The sequence below is a fragment of the Chrysochloris asiatica genome, unplaced genomic scaffold, assembly GCF_000296735.1.
Source record: "Chrysochloris asiatica unplaced genomic scaffold, ChrAsi1.0 scaffold00007, whole genome shotgun sequence".
Taxonomy (NCBI): domain Eukaryota; kingdom Metazoa; phylum Chordata; class Mammalia; order Afrosoricida; family Chrysochloridae; genus Chrysochloris; species Chrysochloris asiatica.
Genome location: NW_006408525.1, coordinates 8291833 through 8311568, shown reverse-complemented (window position 1 = coordinate 8311568; position 19736 = coordinate 8291833). Strand labels below are relative to the sequence as shown.

Sequence of the window (19736 nt, the reverse complement as noted above, 5' to 3'; positions counted from 1 at the left end):
TAATGTCACATGGTTTGAACATAAACTGGATACAAATTTATGCAGTAAAAATCTTCCCATTCCTGTCTGCTTAGCTCCTGTCTCCATGATCAGATTTACCATTTATTGTATATTTATTCATATATAAGCCATATAGATATTTTATCCCTTCTTTATAACCAGACAAGATATGTTCGTACATATTTTTTTCTTTACCTTGCCTTTTTTTCACTTAACAGTCCGTCTTGGAGATCTTCCCATGGCAAAACCTAAAAAAAACTTTTAACAGTTTGAAAAATAGTTGCCTAGAATTCCATTGTATTGGTTTTGTTGTTGTTGTTAAGTGCCAAGTTGGTTCTGACTCATAGCGACCTTGTAAAGAGTTTACAATGTGTGGCTGGTGGATTTGCACCACTGACCTTGCAGTATGGATATATAATAATTTACTCAGCCGGCCTCTGTTTAATATATTGAGGTTGTTTCCAATCTTTTGCTATTACAGCTGTAATGCCCAACATTAAACATAAATTGTTTCATATGTATCCATATTTAGGAAAATTCTTAGAATTAGAATTGTTGGATCAAAGGGAAGGTTATTTGTAATTTTGACAAATATTGTTAACATTTACACTACGTGTGGGTAAGTTGGGGACTAATTTATATTTGTACAAATAGTGTATGAGAGTTGCTCTTCTAGCTTGCTGGGTGAAAAGTGGAACATGTACATGTCTCTTAAGATGAGTCAGATCAAGCATCTTTAAGAATCATTTGTATTTCCTTTTCTGCCAACTTTTGAGATCTCTGCCCTTTGTTTTTCTTGTGGTTATGGATTTTCTTCTTTAATTGATTTTTAGAAGCTTTTTCATGTATTCAGGAGTCCTTAATGGCCCAGTGCTTAAACACTACGCTGCCAACTGCAGGTAGGTGGTTTGAACCCACCAGCTGCTCTACAAGAGAAAGATGTGACAGTTTACTGCTATAAAGATTTACAGCTTCGGACACTGTAGGCAGCCCTCCCCGCTCTCCTGTAAGGTCACTAGGGGTCAGTATCAACTGGATGACAGTGGGGTTTGGTTTTTATGTATTAGAGAAATTAACTCTGCCTGTGATAAGAATTGCAAATATTTTTCCTTATTTTTTTCAACCTATTATGTATCTGTCTGTATGGGGTTGTTTTTCCAAGAGTTGTCTATAGTTGCTGAGTTAATTTTCTCACTTTGCATCTTTCCTCATAAGCCTAGTAATGTTAATTGTTTGTATAATTCTGATGAAATTTTTCTTATCAAGGTCACCAATAATCTCTGTATGTTCATATCTAAAGGGTATTTTTTCTGTTCTTGCCACACTCAACCTCAGAAGTGTTATAAACGTTGTTGATTACTACCTCCTTGAAAAGATTTTTGTCTGGGCTGTGAAGGCATCATCTTGTTTTTACTCTTCCTTCAAAGGCCATTCTTTCTCAATTTCTCTTGATAACTCTTATTTTTCTGTTTAATGTCTAAGTTTTGGTGTATGTCAAGACTTGGTTTTAGGCTCTCATTTCTTTTCTAGCTCTGTACTTTGCCTAAATTACATAACCTCATATACAGTCCACTTTATAATCTCTGCCTCTAACCCCATCCTTTCTCTGTAATACATTCTCTTAGCTCCAACTTGGTGTTTATATCTGTGTCTCAATCTCAAATAGACATATTTCAACTTTACACCTAAAACAAAGTTCTTTCCCATTCCCTATCTACTGTTGTTGTTTGGTGCCACCCAATCAGTTCCTACTCACAAATGACCTTATGCACAACAGACCGAAACACTGCCTGGTCCTATGCCAGCCTTACAATTGTTTTGTTTTGAGTCATTGTTGCTCCTACTGGATCAGTCTATCTTGTGAGGGTCTTTTTTTTTTTTTTTGCTGACCCTCCACTTTATCAATCTTTCCCATCTAAGCAAATAGTACCAAACAGTTGTTCCAGTAAAATACCGTGTTATCTTTGATAACTGCTTTATCAAGTTCATAAGTAATCTTACAAGTGTCATTCACACAATATAGCCCCAATCCATTCATCTTTCAGCCTTCCTTTTTCTTTTTTTTTTAAAAAGCTCTATGTTAATTGAATGAAGGACTACAGAGCAGATCATAAGTTTTACATTCAATAAATCATATTCTTTGATTCACTGGCAATGGTTGCAATCTCCTCCATTTACTATCAGTTAACAGTATTTATCTCCATTCACTTTAATGCTTGTGTTTCTTCCTGTGTCTGTCACTACCTGTATTTTTCCTCTGCCAACATCCCTCTTGTTGTGTATTGCCTGCTCCATTTCCGGTGTTAACATGTATCTAGTCTCTAGCCGTTAAATATTACTCCCCACTTCCCTCCAATAAAGGTGCTCTGGTAGCGTAGCGGTTACGAATAGGGCTGCGAACCACAAGGTCAGCAGTTCGAAACTACCAGCTGTTCCATGGGAGAAAGATGAGGCTTTCTGCTCCCATAAAGATTTACAGCCTTGGAAACCCTGTGCAGGGTCACTATGAGTCGGAACCGACTCCATGGCACACAGCCACCACCACCATCCCTCCAATAACCATCATAGAATGTTTCTTTTATCCAGAAAACCTTTTCTTAACTTTTTATAACAGTGGTCTCATACAATATTTGTCGTTTCGTGATTGACAAGTTTCACTCAGAATAATGTCCTCTGGGGTTCATCCATGTTGTGAGGTGTTTTACAGATTCATCATTATTTTTCCATTGTGTGTACATACCAAAGTTTGTTTAACCATTCTGTTGGGCATTTAAATGGTCTCCATCTTTTTGATGTGTCTCTTGTAGACTGCATAGTGAATAATCTGTTTAGTTTTCCATTCTGCTATTCTCTGTCTCTTGACTAGGTGTATTTAATCCATTTACATTTGGTATAAATTATCGATAGGTATGACTCGATTGATGTCAGTTTGATGTGTGTTTTTTTGTGTGGTGTTGGTGGTGTCTTTGTTCCACATAATATTCTGTACTGAATTCATTTTGCTTGTGGGTTTTCTTTTCATTTCTATTGTGTTAATCTTTATGAAATCTTTCTGATTTCTCCCTTTTTAATTTTGATGTGAAGGTGTCCTAATTTTCTTTGAGGTTATTGCAATTTATCAATTTTGTTCCTCATTTAAATATTTGTTTTATCTTGAAATCTACTTCACTTCAGTACCATTGGATGTTCTGTAGCTCCACTAATCCCTCTTTTTGCTTTGCAGTTAATTTCATAATAATTTGATATCTGTGCTTCCCTATTTTTAGTCTTACAAGTTTTACTTTAAATACTTCTGTATCTGGATTGAGTTCTGGGTATTGTTGTCATGTATGGTAATCTCAGGTCGTCTGCTGTTGTTGGTTCTCAGCCCAGAGAACAACCTTTAGAATTTTTTTAAAAGTTTGCCTGATTGTTACAAATTTCTTTAATTTCGGTTTGTTTGGAAATGTTCTAATTTTGTCATCATATTTGAGGGACAGTTTTGTTGGGTATATGATTCTTGGTTGGCATTTCTTTTCTCTCAGAGTATTGTAAATGTCATTCCATTGCCTTCTTGCCTGCATGGTTTCTGCTGAGAAATCAGAGCTTTAGTCTTATTGGTTCTCCTTTACAGGTAACTTTTTGTTTTTTACCAGCTGTGTTCTTCCTGTGTAAGAATTCTCTGCTTGCGTTGGTTTTGGAAAGTTTGATTTTCTTTTGGGATCTATCCTGTTTGGGGTTTGTTCAACTTTTTGTGTGTTTATGTTCTTCTTTTTCATGATGTTAGGAAAGTTTCTTCCAAGAAATCTTTGATAATTTTCTCTGTACTTTTTATTATTCTCTTTTCTGGAATTCTGATCACCCATAAGTTGTTCGTCTTCATAGTGTCCCACATAACTTTCTTCAGATTTTCCCATTATTTTTTCTGATTGTTTTTCTAGCATGCTAGTATTGAGAGATTTCTCTTCAATAGATTTACTAATTTGGGCTTCCATTGCTCTAAATCTATTCCTTTGCCCTTTCAATGCATTTTCCGTTTCTGAAATCTTAGTAGTAATTCCCTGGATTTCTAATGGCAGGCTTTGTACTGTTACAAAATTTTTATTTATTTTGTCTGTTCTTGTAGTGTTCCTGAATTCTTCTAAAGTTTTTCCTCTGTTCTCCTTTCTTTCCTTGATCTCTCTGTCAGTCCTTTGAAGGTACTTAAGTATCATTCTTCTGAATTCTTTTTCACTTAGTTCCATCACCTTTTCTTCCTGAGAAACGTTTTCTAGATCTTCATCTGGTCATTTGTTTGAGCTACTCTCGCTTGTTTCTTTGTGGGAGTTAACATTGTGTGTTGTCTCTGGAATATTGTGGTGGTGTTATATTTGTATTTAATTGATGATTGTATGTTGATGCGTTCTTAAGCTCTTCATTGTTGTGTTGCAGGAGCTGGTATTGGCTCTTGTCCAGTGGGTAGAGCTGTTGAGGGTGCACTTGTGGCTGGGCACTATGGGCATGGCTGCTGTGTTCTGTGGAGTGGGAAAGAGAAGAACTTCTCCCCACCACATACACAAGAAAACAAAATAAACATGCAACTAAAAATGAAAAGAGGCAGTGACAAAGAAGGAGAAAAAGAAAAAGAAAAACAGGCAAAAGCAAAAAAAAAAAAAAAGGAATATAATAACTAAAAGGAGAAAAGAGGGACAGGAGAATGGAACTATAGAAGAGAAAAATAAGAGAGGAAATAAAGAAAAAAAAAAAAGCCACTTAGAAAAACTAGGGAGAAGAAAATTGAAGAGATAACAGAACGTAGTAAAGAAAGATCAAAATGAAAAACAAAAAACAAAACAGAGATCGGAAACATAAAGTTTGAAGTAACAGCAAAAGAAAGAAGAAAGACTAAACAAACAAAAGCAATAAAACAACAAACGGAAAAGACACAAACCAAAAAACCAGTGCAACTGTTGGCCCCAGAGAGGAGAAAACAGTCAGCCAAGGAGCTCATATAATAAATATGTGCAGGAGGAATGTGACCAATGGGGTTCTTGGTCCTAGATGGAGTTCCTGTAGGCCTTAGTGTTATCTTGGTTCAGAGCACCCAATCTGGAGGTAGTTAGTGGAAGTCTTTGATGGATCTGGTTTCAGTGTCTTTTGGGACCCCAGCACAGCTGGGGTCAGGTGGCTGGTTGTAAAGGTTTCTGCTAGACTCAGGCTGGTTTGGTAGCTCTGTGGGTTCTGTAGGCCTGGAGCTGAGCCCACCTGAATCCAGGGACTAAAGCGTCACAACCGGCACCTACCTCACACTGGTGTGGCTCACAACAATGAGTCTCCAAACTCGAAAAACAGGGCCTGTGCTGGGCGTTGATGAAGGTGGGAGCTGGCCACACCTTTGGTGACCAGGGAGTATGGGGAAAAAGAAGAAATCGCACCTCATCCTGTCACCTGTATGAACCAGCTTTGCTCAGCCATTCACCGGTTAGTCTCCCTCTCTTGCCATCCCTGCTCAGTTTCTCCTTCCAGCAAGCACTCCATCCATTTCTCTAACCTTTCTTCTGACATTCAGGGCTCCAGGATTTTCATCTGTGTCTGTTTCTTTTGATCTCTCATATCTTTGTTTTAGAGGGTCCATGTAGTGCCTCTGCGGAGTCCTCCATCTTGCCAGAATTCTGTGTTTCAGCTGATCTTTCTTATCTATCATGCGGAATCATATCTCACCCAGAACCTATAATACCCTCCTAACAGTCTCCCTCTTTCACTCTTGCCTTTCTCCTATAATTCATTCTGGTATTGAATCTGGAATCATCATTTAATGTTTTAAAATAGTTTCTCTCTTATTTAAAAATTTTTTTAAAAGACTGTCTCCCATTCTTTTAAAAATGTTCTATTGTACTTTACACTAGAATCCAAATTCCTTCTCATGGCTTAACCTGATCTGGTTCCTGTTTATCAAACATTTTCCATACCCTTATTCTTTTTTACCCATTGTGCTTGCAACCATACTGACTTTCTTTCAGCTTCCAAAGAAGCCAATTTTGCTGCTTTTACTAAGAGCAACAACAACCCAAGTCTTAGTTAGTGGTTATTATTTTGGAGATGTTAGGAGTCCTGGTGTGGCACTGTAGGATAAGTACTGGACTGCTAACCACAAGGTGGTGGTTCAAACCCACCAGCCATTCCCCAGAAATCCTTTACAGGGTCGCTATGAGTCAGAACCAACTCGACGGGCAAACAACAATAGCAGCAGTTTTGAAGCCACGAAGCACAATTGGGAAATCACATATGTGTTTCTCTCCTCTGAATAACAGCTTACTTTTTAGAGCCTTTTAAATATTTATTTTGCATTATGAGAGGTACATGTTTTTTAAAAGGTTTCCTAATTAATCAAACATTGGTGTCCTTAAGAACGTCAAGAAATACATATCATTGCATGATAATAATAACAATTATTGATAGAATTATTGTTTCATTTATTGTAGTTGGTTAGACGCAAACTCTAAACATCTTGTAGAAAGGGATTATGAATCATCCTGTAAAATATGGAGTGGAAATGAAATGATCATTCATTTACACAAAATGGGCATCACTTCTGCTACTTTTCCCATTTTGCAGGTAACTTCTTTTTTTCACTGGTGAAATTCGTATAGTGGATTAAAAGTAATTTAATAGATTTATCAAGTAGTCATTTAGTAAGTCTGGTACTTTAATTGCCTTTGAGTTTTATTTTCTCTAATTTTGGTAATCTTTAAATGATGGTAAATTATGGTTGAAAAACTCAGTAGCAGTATTTAGTTTGAAATTAGTTATATTTTTCAGAGTAAAAAAATAGCAATAGTTCTGGGTTTTGAATTGTTTTTGTCATTTATAAAAATAATATGTTTGAATTTTAGAAAATAAAAAGAGCTAAATTTTTATTTTGTTTACTTGAGAGAACTATAGACCTGGGGTTCATGGATAGAGATCATGAGTGGGCTTTGGGGTACTAAGAAGCTTATGCTGTTATGTATATAATTGTGTGAGTATGGACTATTGGACATTTTTCTGAATAGGGGTTGCATAACTTTCACCATATTTTCTAAAAGGTTTTTGTAATCAAAAAGTAAGAATTTTTCATAACAAAATCACCACTAGCATTCTAGCCATGTCAATATTAATAATTCATTCAACTGGTAGTTATAATTTTTACACTGCATTTTTTAATGCCATGTGGCATTATGTTTTGAAATAGTGACTTATTTTTGTAATCTTTTTTGTACATCTCTTTTACATTTTAAAAGTCGGTCACACCAGCTGTCAAATGGCTAAGTAAATTGTAGTAAACCAGTCCTGGTGTGGCACTGTGGATTAGTGTGCTGGACTGCAAAGTCACTTTGAATTGCAAGGTTAGTGGTTCAGGCTCACCAGTTGCTCCTCAGAAATCTATACAGGGTCACTGTGGGTCGGAACTGACTCAACAGAACTTAACAACAACATGATGTATAAAGTAGAATACTACACAGCAATCAAAAAGAAAGAGTTACTGCCACCACATCAATCTAGACAAACCTTACAGATTTAGTGTTGAGTGAAAGAAGCATACAGATTGTATGACTTCATTTTTATGAAATTTAATAACAATTTTTGTTTTGTTTTGTTAAGTGCCGTCGAGTCGGTTTCAACCCATAGTGACCCTTAACAGGGTTTCCGAGGCTGTAAATCTTTACAAGCAGAAAGCATCATCCTCCCGTGGAGCAGCTGGTAGTTTTGAACTGCTGACCTTGTGGTTCACAGCCCGATTCGTAAATATTAATGGAAGTCTGAATACATTTACCACTTAGGACTCCAGTGTTGTCAAGTCAGTTCCGGCTCCTGGTGACCCTATGTAGGAGCATACAGCTTTGGACATCTGACAGAGCAGTATCTGCTCCGTCCTATAGGATCACTGGTGGTGGTGGTTATGTGCTTTTTCCTTTAGTATATTGTTTTCATGGTTGATTCAGGTCACAGTATGTGTCAGTACATCATTCCTTTACATTGCCAAAAAGAATTTATTGTATGGCTGCAGCATTTCATTGATCAGTTCATCGGTTAATGAAAATTTAGATTGTTTGTATATTTTGGCTATTATGAATATGCTGCAGAGTTTTGTGTGGATATATGTTTTCTGTTCTCAAGGTATTCATTTAGGAGTAGAATTGTTGGGTCATTAACTTTTAAATTTCCATGGGACTGTCAGACTTTTTCAAAGGAACGGAATCATTTTACAATCATAGTAGCAAAGTATGGTTTCTCTACATCTCCAGCAATACTTGTTATTGTCAGATTTTTAATTATAGTCATCCTAGTAGGTGTTAAAGGAGCTCTGGTAGCATAGTGGTTATGAATTGGGCTGCGAGCCTTAAGGTCAGCAGTTCGAAACTACCAGCTGCTCCATGGGAGAAAGATGAGGCTTTCTGCTCCTGTAAAGATTTACAGCCTCGGAAACCCTGTACAGGGTCACTATGGGTCGGAACCAACTCGACGGCACTTAACAACAACAACAAGAGCAGGTTTTAGGACTTCTGGTGTGCTGCTGTGGGTTAATGGGCTAGACTGCAAAGTTGGTTTGAACCACAAGGTTGATGGTTCAAGCTCATCAGTTGTTCCTTGGGAACTCTATACAGGGCAACTATGGGTTGGAACCAACTCAGCAGCACTTAACAACAACAAGTAGGTGTTAGGAGTCCTGATGTGGCACTGTAGGATAAGCACTGGTCTGGTAACCACTAGGTTAGTGGTTCAAACCTACCAGCCACTCCGTGGAAACTTTATGAGTTGAACCAACTCATAGTTTTGCTATGAGTTGAACCAATCCCATGGTACAAATAACAACAACAATAATAGGTGTTAATTGGTATCTCATTATGGTTTTGATTGGAATTTTCCTAAATGACTAATGGGGAGTCCTGGTGTGACGCTGTAGGATAAGTACTGGACTGCTTACCAAAAGGTCAATGGTTCCAGCCCACCAGTAGGCTCCTCAGAAATCCTATAGAGGATTGCTATGACTCGTAATCTGCTCGATAGCAGTTAACAACAGCTACTAATGGAGCCCTAGTGTGGTGTTGTACGATAAGCACTGAATTGCTAACCTCAAAGTTGGCAGTTTAAACCCACCAGTCACTCTTGGAAACCCTGTACAGTGTTGCAATGAGTTGGAATTGACTCGATGGCACATAACAACAGTGACTGATAATATTGAAGGTCAACAGTTCAAACCCATACTCTGCTCCTTGAAAACCCTATACAGGGTCGCTTTGAGTTGGAAACGACTTGATGGCACTTGACAACAACAAATTGTCCATTTATGTATCTTCTTTGAAGAAATGTTTATTGAAAGTGGTTTCTTCTGCTGTTTACTCCTGTTTTCCTAAATGGTGGTGTTGTAGGATAAGCACTGGACTGCATACTGCAAGGTCAGGGGTTCAAATGGCACCACCCATTTCTTGGGAAGATGAGGCTGTGTGTTCCCATAAAGGTGAACAGTCTTGGAAATCCTAGGGAACTTTTCTACTCTGTTCCATAGCATCACTTTGAGTCAGACTAGACTATAGCAGTGGCTGGTTTGGCATACTGACATCATTTTCTTCCTTCCCTACTCCTTTGTTGTCTCTCCCGCATTCCTTTGCTTTCTCCTTTCTCCGTTTTCTGTTCTTTCAGCATAGTTATGTCAACATTCAGTGTGTGTACTATCATGTGTATGTATTGTCAAAACTTGTGATAGTAAAATCTTGTAATTTACTTGATTATATTTTTATATAACTATTGTTTCCTGTGCAATAATAATTATCTGTTTTTTTTCTTTCTATGCTTAGTTTTCTGTTTACCCCCAACCTGGCTGCCAGTGTTCAGGAAACCTCTCTGGAAACAAGCTGGGAGTAGTCTCAGGTGCAAGTATGTAGAATTGTTTGTTGTTGTTGTTAAGTGCCATCCAGTCGCTTTCAACGCATTGCAACCCTGTATAGGGTTTCCAAGAAGCGGCTGGTGGAATTGAACCGCTGACCCTTCAATCCAGTGCTTATCCGACAGCGCCACACCAGGACTCCAGAATTTAGTTTAGGCCTTCTGTTTTCAGCACAATGCCTCACTTTCCGTAGTTCAGAGTTTATATAGGTTTGTAGAGTACATTGTCAATGTTCCGCCCCTGTTGGAGAGAAATAGTAACTTAGATGAAAGTTGGTGCTGAGGGGATTGAGTTTTGTTGTTTGGTTTTATTTTTAAACAATTTGAGGCTTCTATTTCATTTTTCCAAATTCATGTTGTCTCCTTGGTTGTTCTTTTTGAGAACTCTTTTATTTATATTCTTTAGTGTTTTGTACAGTGGAAACTGCTTTTTCATTTTATAGATTTAAACTGTTTCACAATATAGCTGACTCATTTATTTGAACTATTTACCCACTGTATCATTGAACATGTATTTTACTGTCAAATATAAGAATTGTCAACAATCTTTTATTGCTCCATTATTTCATTTTCTCCTTTACAATGTGGGGAAGCATACTTTTGGTTTATTTTTTTGGGTCTTGAATAATGTCCACATCCCATCCATATTTAAACTTGTGAGCCATGTTAAAACTAATGAGCTAGTAAACATGCATTTTTTATTTAGCATGTAGTGTTTCGTTTTGCCATTCTTTTCATTTTGCTGATCATATAGTCACATTATGTACAACCTGCAGTTATGAACCAACCCTTCTAAAGCCTATTACAGTCACTCTTTATGAAGTGAGGAACAAAGACCAGGTGATTATTTCAAAAGTTGGCATTATGAGGAGTTGGAGGATGAGCACACTGCTACATATCTGCCAGAAATCCACTGAGAACCATGATTGGCCCAGCCAAGATGACACCTAAACTTACCCCAGCCAGTATCACTCTCACCTCAGGCGGTGTTCATTACTGCCAGATGAATGTCACTGATACAAAAAATTGTTACCTAAAATAGTAGATTTTACTATCATAAATATGAAATGTCAGATAATTAGCTCACTGTTAAGTGAAGATCATGGTGTGCAGTCAAGCCAGTTCCACCGTATAGCAACCCTGTACAGGGTTTCCAAGGTGGTGGGTTAGAACTGCTGACCTTGCTGATCCTACAGCACCACACTACTGAAATGTTGTTAAGTGCCGTTGAATCGGTTCTGACTCACAGTGACCCTTATAGGGTTTCCGAGGAGCAGCTGGTGGGTTTGAACTGCTAACCTTGTGGTTCCCAGTCCAGTGCACTTCCACAGAGCCACAACAGAGTAGGTGTATATGAAAAATGTGAGGTATATACAACAGTTTTAGTCCTGCTGTGGCACTTTGAGTTAATGCACTGCACTGCCAAGTTGGCGTGAACCATGAGGTCGGCGGTTGAAACTCACCAGCCACTCTGAAATCCTATACAGGGTCACTATGAGTTGGAACTGACTCAATGGCACTTAACAACAACAACAACACAATTGTAGCCCAGGTGTGGTGTTGTAGGATAAGCATTAGACTACAAGGTCGGTTTGAATCACAAGGTCAGTGGTTCAAACTCACCAGCTGCTCCTCGAAAAAAACTATGTTAGGGTCACTATGAATCAGAACCAACTCAATGGCATTTAACAACAAAAAATAGTCACATAATTCTCCATTTTAGGATTAATTTTAGGAAAGAATTTGGCATTTACGATGACACATCATTGCTTTTAAGCCCCTTAGAGAAATCATTTGGTACAATTTTACTTGCTCATTACTTTTGAAGGGCACTAAATATTGCCCTAGTTGCACGAGAAGTAATGAACCTCCTCAATGTCTAACTTATTAAAGTTTCTTTAACTCTGAGAACAATTTGGAGTATATGGTAACCCAAAATACATTGATGGTATTTGTCTATTAATGGTAATCCCTAAAATTTCAATGAATATTTCACATAGTTTTATAAGTTTTGAGAAGTCCCCTCCCACCCTCACCTATTGTAATTAATAAGGTAATTTTTTATAGGGACATTTTTCTGCTATCCTTCAAAAAGAAGAAAAAGCCTCACCAATTCATGGTAAGGAGGAAGCAAGACAAATCCCTGTTATTAGTGGTTCCACTCAAATAGTGCTCAAAGGACTTTTTATGGTGCTTGACTATCTTTTTAGGCAAAATAGCAGGTATGTGAAAATATCTAACTTGCATTTTTCTTCTGAATATATTTTATTGGGTGTTAGCATGTTTATTGCCTACTAACAGCTGAGCAAATAGGAGAATTCTAAGCAAGTGATATAGGTACTATAATGTGTTTGCTCTTGGCACAAACTGAAATCAATTGAAATTAGTCTTTTTAATGAAAATGAGTATCAAAATCAGTAAATTAATACAGTGAAGTAATTCAGCATTAAATTAATGGTCCTCTTCTTCTAAATGTAAGCACTAAAGGCTATGTTTTTTTTTCAAGTTTTTACTGTGAATTGAGTGAAAGTTTACAGGGCAGATCATCAGTTTTACATTCAGCAAATCATATACTTTGTTTCATTACAATGATTATAGTCTCCTCCATGTACCATCAGTTAACAGTATTTCTATTCATTTTAGCTCTTTTTTAAAAAACACTCAGGCATATATAATAATTTAAACCACCAAAGGGCACATTGTGCAAGCCTGCCTCCTGGCCACCAGCTCTCAGTTCCTCTTTTTCCATGAATCTAGAGTCCTCAGCTGTTGTCTCTCTCCATGTCCCCCATCTCTGCCTCCATCTCTGGTGTTGCTGCTTCTCTGGGTAGGGTCCCACATTCCACTCCTGCTCTTCTCCCTTGATGGTCCTAGGGTCCTCTGTTTCTGGACTGTAAGATGAACTCCTCCCCCGTTTTAGTTACAAAACTTGTACCTTTACAATTGTGACTGTCGCAGTTAGTCATGATAACTATTACACACTATTGAATCATAAGAATCTTATCCCCATCTCCTTTCACCAGACCCATCTAGACAAGATGAAAACTATTCAGTGCGGACTCTTCTCCCCTCCCGCCCCACACTCTTAAACTAAACTCCCTCTTGAAACCTTGTAAGCCAGTCACTTTATGCCTTTATCTCCCCCTCATTTTAGGTAGCCAATGTCTAAGTTACCCATCCCTATCAGAGGAGATAGCATAGATACTTCATGTGAAGACTCCGTCCCTCTCTGTTGGTATTTTAAACTACTACATCCATGACTATAGGTCAAATTTGTCAAATTGTAGCAATTTACCCTCATTTCCTTTATCAAAATTTATTTATTTTTATCCTCCTCTAGTCAAGTTTTGATTATTGAGCCATCGAGGCTAGGTCAAACAGGTACTGTCTGCAAGTTTGGGTGTTCTTGTGCATCTCCTTTCACTTCATATCAGCTGGATGCTTCACTTTCAGCTCTAGCCCTCTGTGACTATGTCCTGGTCCATGGGCTCAGGTGTCCCCAGGTCTCACCACACTTTGGTCATCTCGAGGTCAGTGGGAGTCTATGGGAGTCTATGGAACATGATTGAACTCAGCTCATTTCTTCATTGCTGCCTTTCCACCTCTTCCACTCACCAGTAGACCAGTGTGGTCACCAGCAAGCTCCCATGCCTGCTCCTGTGTTCCCTTTGAGTTTCAGTCTGACAGGGATGAATTTTCTCTTAAATATAGTATAGTTTTGTTTCTTGCAGTGTCAGGCAGTCTCTTTCCTGTCATTGTTGTTAAGTGCCATGGAGTCGATTCTGATCCATAGTGACACTGTATAGGGTTTCTGAGGAGCGGCTGGTGAGCTTGAACCGCTGACCTAGTAATTCAAACTGACTTTGCCATCTAGCACATTAACCTGCAGCACCTAGTATGATGGAAAATGATGAGCAATTTCCCCTGCCTTTCCCCTTGTTTAAGACTCCTCGTGTAGTGCTGTAGTATCAGCACTGGACTGCTAACATCAAGACTGGCAGTTCATACCCTCCATCTGCTCTTTGGAAACCTATACAGGGTCACTATGAGTCACAACAACAACCCATTGTTAAGAATTCCTGCATGGTGCAAATGGTTACCTAACCAAAAGGTTTATGGTTTGAACCGACCTAGAGGAACCTTGAAGCTGCTCTGCAGTGCACGTGGACGCCAAGAGTTGAAACGAACTGAAGGCAACTAGACCCCTTGTTAAATTCTAGTGCTACCTGGCTCCAGTATTTTTGTAAAATGATTGTTGAGTACCTGACCCAACTGCTAAGATGTGAATTCGTAAGAGATAAAATTAGCAATGAAACATTGCCGTGATGATAAGATACAGAATGGTACTTTTTAGTCACTTTAAGCCTAGATGTGTTATGTCCTATATTAAGATTTTTATGAACTAGACAGGATCACAGAGATCATCTGGTTCATTAACGTTTCTTCATTTAAAATAGAAGAAAAGTGAGACCCATACTTCTAAAGTATTTTAAAATTCTATAATTGACTCTTAAAACTTACTTTCAGTAAAAAAAAAAAATTGTCTTTCCGATTTCTCATGAAATTAATAAACAACTCACCTTATAGTTTCTTTACTAGTAATACTGTTCCTATTTTGTGACTAATCACATGCTGTATAGTGCAAAGAACTCTTGACTGGGATTTTGGGGATTGGAGTTGTTAATTCTACTTGGAAATTGGGGGAAGTGAGTGGTAAAGGGTGAATGATTAGATTAGATGATTTCTAGTTTTCTGTCTTAGAGTGAGCTAATTTTATTATTTAATGCTTAATTTCAGAATTACAGAATTTAATTAGTGGCAGAGATTGGTGATAGAGAGTGCTGTTTTTAAGTGGAAAGATAACAGTACTCTTAATTGAATATTAGTCAATTTTTATTCTATGTAGGTGAGATATTATATGTTATAAAGTTTCACCATTAATTGTTTGTTTGTTTTTTCATCTAGATTTGCAGATGATTATAAAGTTGCTATTCAACAGACTTATTCTTGGACAAATCAGACAGATCATTCTGGTAGGAATGGTTTACTTGCTCTACCAAAAAATAAGAAACGTTCTCGACAGAAAACTGCAGTTCATGTGCTAAATTTTTGGTGCTTAAACCCAGCTGTGGTAAGTTTATTGTGTTGTAACTGAAAGTTTTTCTTGTTGTTTTTCTTGTTAAGTATAGCAACCCTATATAAGATTTCCAAGGAGCAATTGGTGGGTTTGAACCACCAACCTTGCAGTTAGCAGTCCAGTGCTTATTCTATAGCACCATAACTTACTCAATTCTAATAATTCAGTAAATGTGTTGAACTCTAAACATGATTTTTTATATATCGAAAATTGTTTCCTTTTAGGCTTTTTCAGATATTAATGACAAAGTTCGGACAATTGTTTTGACATCTGGAACCTTATCACCAATGAAATCCTTTTCATCAGAACTCGGTGTTACCTTTACTATCCAACTGGAGGCTAATCATGTCATTAATAATTCACAGGTTAGTTTTGTTTTTTTAAAGCCACCAGACTTTCTACTATACATTACCCTATTGTTTTTCTGTTGTTAATTAGAACGTACCTGTAATGTCAGCAAGCAATTCACATTTCAATTTTATAATAAAAGAAAACCTGCCAACAAAATAAATACTAATAAATAGCCTTCCTTCAACCCAGTGAATAGAAATATGCATTTTAGATGTGGATGTAGTAATGATTGTTTGAGTATAAAAAATTTTTTCTTAAGAAAATTAAAACAAACAAAAATTTAGATTCTTTACTATAGTTGGTATTATATAATTACTTGGTTATCTTTTCCATGTCCTTATTCCTTTTACATGCTTATTTTTTTCTCCAGACCTAGAATTGTACCTGGCATTTAGCAAATGTTCAAAACTGGTTGAATATACAAAATGGAATTGTTGTTGTTGTTAAGTGCTGTCGAGTCAGTTCCGACCCATAGCGACCCTGTACAGGGTTTCCAAGGGTGTAAATCTTTAAGGGAGTAGAAAGCCTCATCTTTCTCCCGCGGAGCGGCTGGTAGTTTCAAACCGCTGACCTTAAGGTTCGCATCCCGATTCGTAACCACTACGCTATCAGAAGTACTCTTATGAGTTGGATGATTAAGTCACAGTTATCAGTGGTATAGGTTGGGGCCCTTTTTGTTCTCACAATTATTTGCAAGGAACTATTATGCTGTGGGTTCATGTGCTGGACTGCAAAGTTGATTTGAAACCCAAGCTTGGCAGTTCAAGCTCACAAAGTGTTCCTCAGAAACCCTACACAGGGTCACTATGGGTCGGAACATTGGCATTTAGGAGTGCTGGTGTGGCACTGTGGGTTAATGTGCTGAACTGCAAAGTCAGTTTAAACTACCAGGTCAGCGGTTCAAGCTTACCAGCTGCTCCTTGGAAACCCTATGCAGGGTCCCTATGGGTCGGAACCGACTCGACGGCACTTAACAACAACAACATTGGGACTCAGGGTGTTGTCTTTGAAATTACTAGGACTTGTACTTCCCAAATGTCAAAGTGCACCTTTACACAGTTGTTGTTGTTGTTGTTGTTAAAATGTCATTGATTCAGTTCTGACTCATAGGACCCTATATAGCCTGTCCAAGGAGCTATTGGTGAGCTTGAACTGCCGATCTTGCAGTTCAACCTGACTTTGCAGAGAGAGACAAAAACATATATTATGAAATGTTTGTTAATATTTTGCAATATTTTCTCTCACTCTCTGTGCACACATTGACATGTGTGTACATTTTTGGGCACATTATTAGAAAGTAGTCTGTAGACATCATGACATTTTGCCTTTAATTACTTTAGCATGTCTATCCTAAGAACACAGACCTTATCCTACGTAGCCACAATAACATGATCATACTCAAGAAATTTAATATTGATACAATGGAGTATTCATATGTCCCTACTTGTCCCTGGATTGTCCTTTACACCTGATTGTTTTTATATTCAGGAGCCAATCAAATATCATACATAGTGTTTGACTTTCATGTCTACTTAGTTTTTAGTATAAAACAGTTTTTTAATATAAAACAGTTTTCTTGTCCTTTTGTTTCCTTTGTGATTGACATTTTAAAAAAATCCAGGTCACCAGTTGTCTTGAGGAATATCTTATAATCTGAATTTGTTCAACTGTTTTCTCATGATAAGATTCATGTTAAGTATTTAGGCAGAAATACTATTTGATGAAATTGTTCCTTCCCATTTCATGATATCAGTAGTCACACAGTATTATTTTATTAATTGATCGTCTGGTAAAGGTGGTGTCCATCAGATCTCTTCATTGTAAAGGTGTATTCTATCGGTTGAGACTTTGAGACCACGTGAATATATTTTTACCCAGTGGTTTTTAGCATCTACTGATAAATCTTATGTATATCAGCTATTGATGTATCAATGATAGTTGCGAAATAGGGATTTTTCTTAATGTATTATTCCTTCTGCATGTAGTAGCTGGGCGTTCTTGTATAATAAGAACATCTCTCTTTTTATTGAGTATCAGTAAAGACTTTCACGTTTGTTTGTTTTTTTTTCTTTTGTTTCCTATGTAATTCAAAGACTATAATTCATTATTATAATTTAAAAAATAAATTTGGGTGTTCAGATTGTCCTCAATTTTCTCTTCAAGCTCTTGTGTTCTTTTAACGTACTCTGCTTAGTCTTTGAGTACTGTCTTTTTACATATAATGTGTCCTTGTAAACAGTGTACATAGGCAGATGCATGAAGCACACAACCCCATGGAACAAACAGACACAACAGGCGGTTATATGGTTTTGCAAAAGATGTTTACTTCGTACTTTATTTGCCTATAAATATGGTACCTTATTACTTCTGGCTTAATGAGAAAGGTTCGTTTTGTATTTCCCTGTCCCAGATACAGGCATACATCCTTTTATTGTGCTTCACCAGCTCTGTACTTTTACAGATTGAAGGTCTGTGGCAGCCCGGCGTCAAGCAAATCTATTGACGCCATTTTTGCAGCAGCATCAATTCATTTAGTGTTTGTGTCATATTTTGGTAATCCTCACAATATTTCAAAATGATATTTTATAATGCGATTATATATTTAATAGATTACAGTATAATGTAAACATACATTTTACAAGTATTGAAAAGCCAAAAAATTCATGTGACGTGCTTTATTGCCATACTTGCTTTACTGTAATGCTCTGAAGCTGAATGGTCAGTATCTCCTGCACTGTTGTTGTTAGGTGTCGTCGAGTCAGTTCCAACTTACAGCAATAGAACCAAACTTTGCATCATCTTCACACTTGTTACGTTTTAGCCCACTGTTAACTGTCACTGAGTCATTCCATTTTGTTGAGGGATTTCCTCTTTTTCGCTGAACCACCTTTTTCCAAGCATGCTGTCCGTCTCCAGGGAATGCTTCCTTCTGATAATATGTCCAAAGTGGTGGTGGTGGTGGTAGTGGTGATGATGAGCCGTGGAGTCGATTCTGACTCATAACGACCCTGTACAGGGTTTCTGAGGCTATAAATCTTCACGGGAGCAGAAAGCCTCATCTTTCTCCTGTGGAATAGCTGTCAGAGAGCTGAAGTCTCTCTGTCTGGTTTCTAAGTAGCATTCTGGTTGTAGTTCTTCCAAGACAGATTTGTTTGTTCTTCTGGAAGTCCTTGATACTTTTAATAATCTTCACCAACACAATAATTCAAATGAATCAATTCTTCTATGGGCTTCCTTATTCATTATCCAACTTTTGTATGCTTATGAGGCAACTGCAAATAACCTGGCGTGGGTCAGACACACTGTAGTCCTCAAAGAGATACCTGCTCTTTAACACTTTAAAGAGGTCTTTTGCAACAGATTTACCTAATGTGGTACGTTTGTTTGCTGTCTTGACTATTGGTTCCATGAGCATGGATTGAGGATCCAAGCAAAATGAAGTCAACTTCAATCTTTTCTGTTAATCATAATGTTATTAATTGGTCCAGCTGTGAGAATTTTGTTTTCTTTACTTTGAGGTGTCATTCATATTGAAGGCTGTATGTAGTCTTTGATCTTCATCAGTTTTTCAAGTTCTCTTTGCTTCCAGCAAGTATGGTTGTATCATCAGCATATCGGAGCTTGTTTATGAGTCTTTTTTCCAATCCTGATGCCATGCTCGCTTCATACAATCCAGCTTCTCAGATTATCTGCTCAGCACACAGACTGAATAATGGTCAATAATGGTGAAAGGATACAAACCTGGCACAACCTTTCCTGAGTTTAAACCATTTGTTGTTGTTGTTGTTGTTAGGTGCCATCGAGTCGGTACTGACTCATAGCGACTTTATGCACAACAGAACGAAACACTGCCCGATCCTGGGCCAACCTCACAGTTGTTGCCACACCTGAGCCCGTTGATGCTGTCACTTTGCCAGTCCATCTCACTGGGGGTCTTCCTCATATTCTCTGATCCTCTACCTTACTGATATCTTTCTCCAGCTACTGGTCCCTCCTGACAATATGTCCAAAGTATGAGAGATGAAGTTTGGCCATCCTGACTGCCAAGGAGCACTCTGGCTGTACTTCTTCCAACACAAATCTGTTGTTCTTTTGGCAGCCCATGGCACTTTCAATATTCTCCTCCAACATCAGAACTCAAAAGCATCAATTCTTCTACAGTCTTTCTTATTCACTGTCCAGTTTTCACATGCATATGAGGTTATTGAAAATACCATGGCTTGGGTTAGGCACACCTTAGTCCTCCAGCTGACATTTTTACTCTTCAACACTTTTAAAAAGTCTTGTGCAGCAGATTTGCCTAATGCAATACATCATTTGATTTCTTGACTGCTGCTTCCATGAGTGTTGATAGTTGATACACAAA

At 37.7% G+C, this 19736-nt stretch overlaps 1 protein-coding gene across 1 annotated transcript in view; it reads left to right on the top strand.

Moving 5' to 3' along the window:
• Positions 1-19736, top strand: part of BRIP1 (BRCA1 interacting protein C-terminal helicase 1) — a 172905-nt gene that overhangs the window by 66336 nt on the left and 86833 nt on the right. The window contains exons 9-12 of the mRNA XM_006833632.1: positions 6441-6573; positions 11950-12104; positions 14848-15013; positions 15244-15384. Of these exons, the coding sequence (XP_006833695.1) occupies positions 6441-6573; positions 11950-12104; positions 14848-15013; positions 15244-15384 (595 nt within the window). The remainder of the gene's footprint in view (positions 1-6440; positions 6574-11949; positions 12105-14847; positions 15014-15243; positions 15385-19736) is intronic.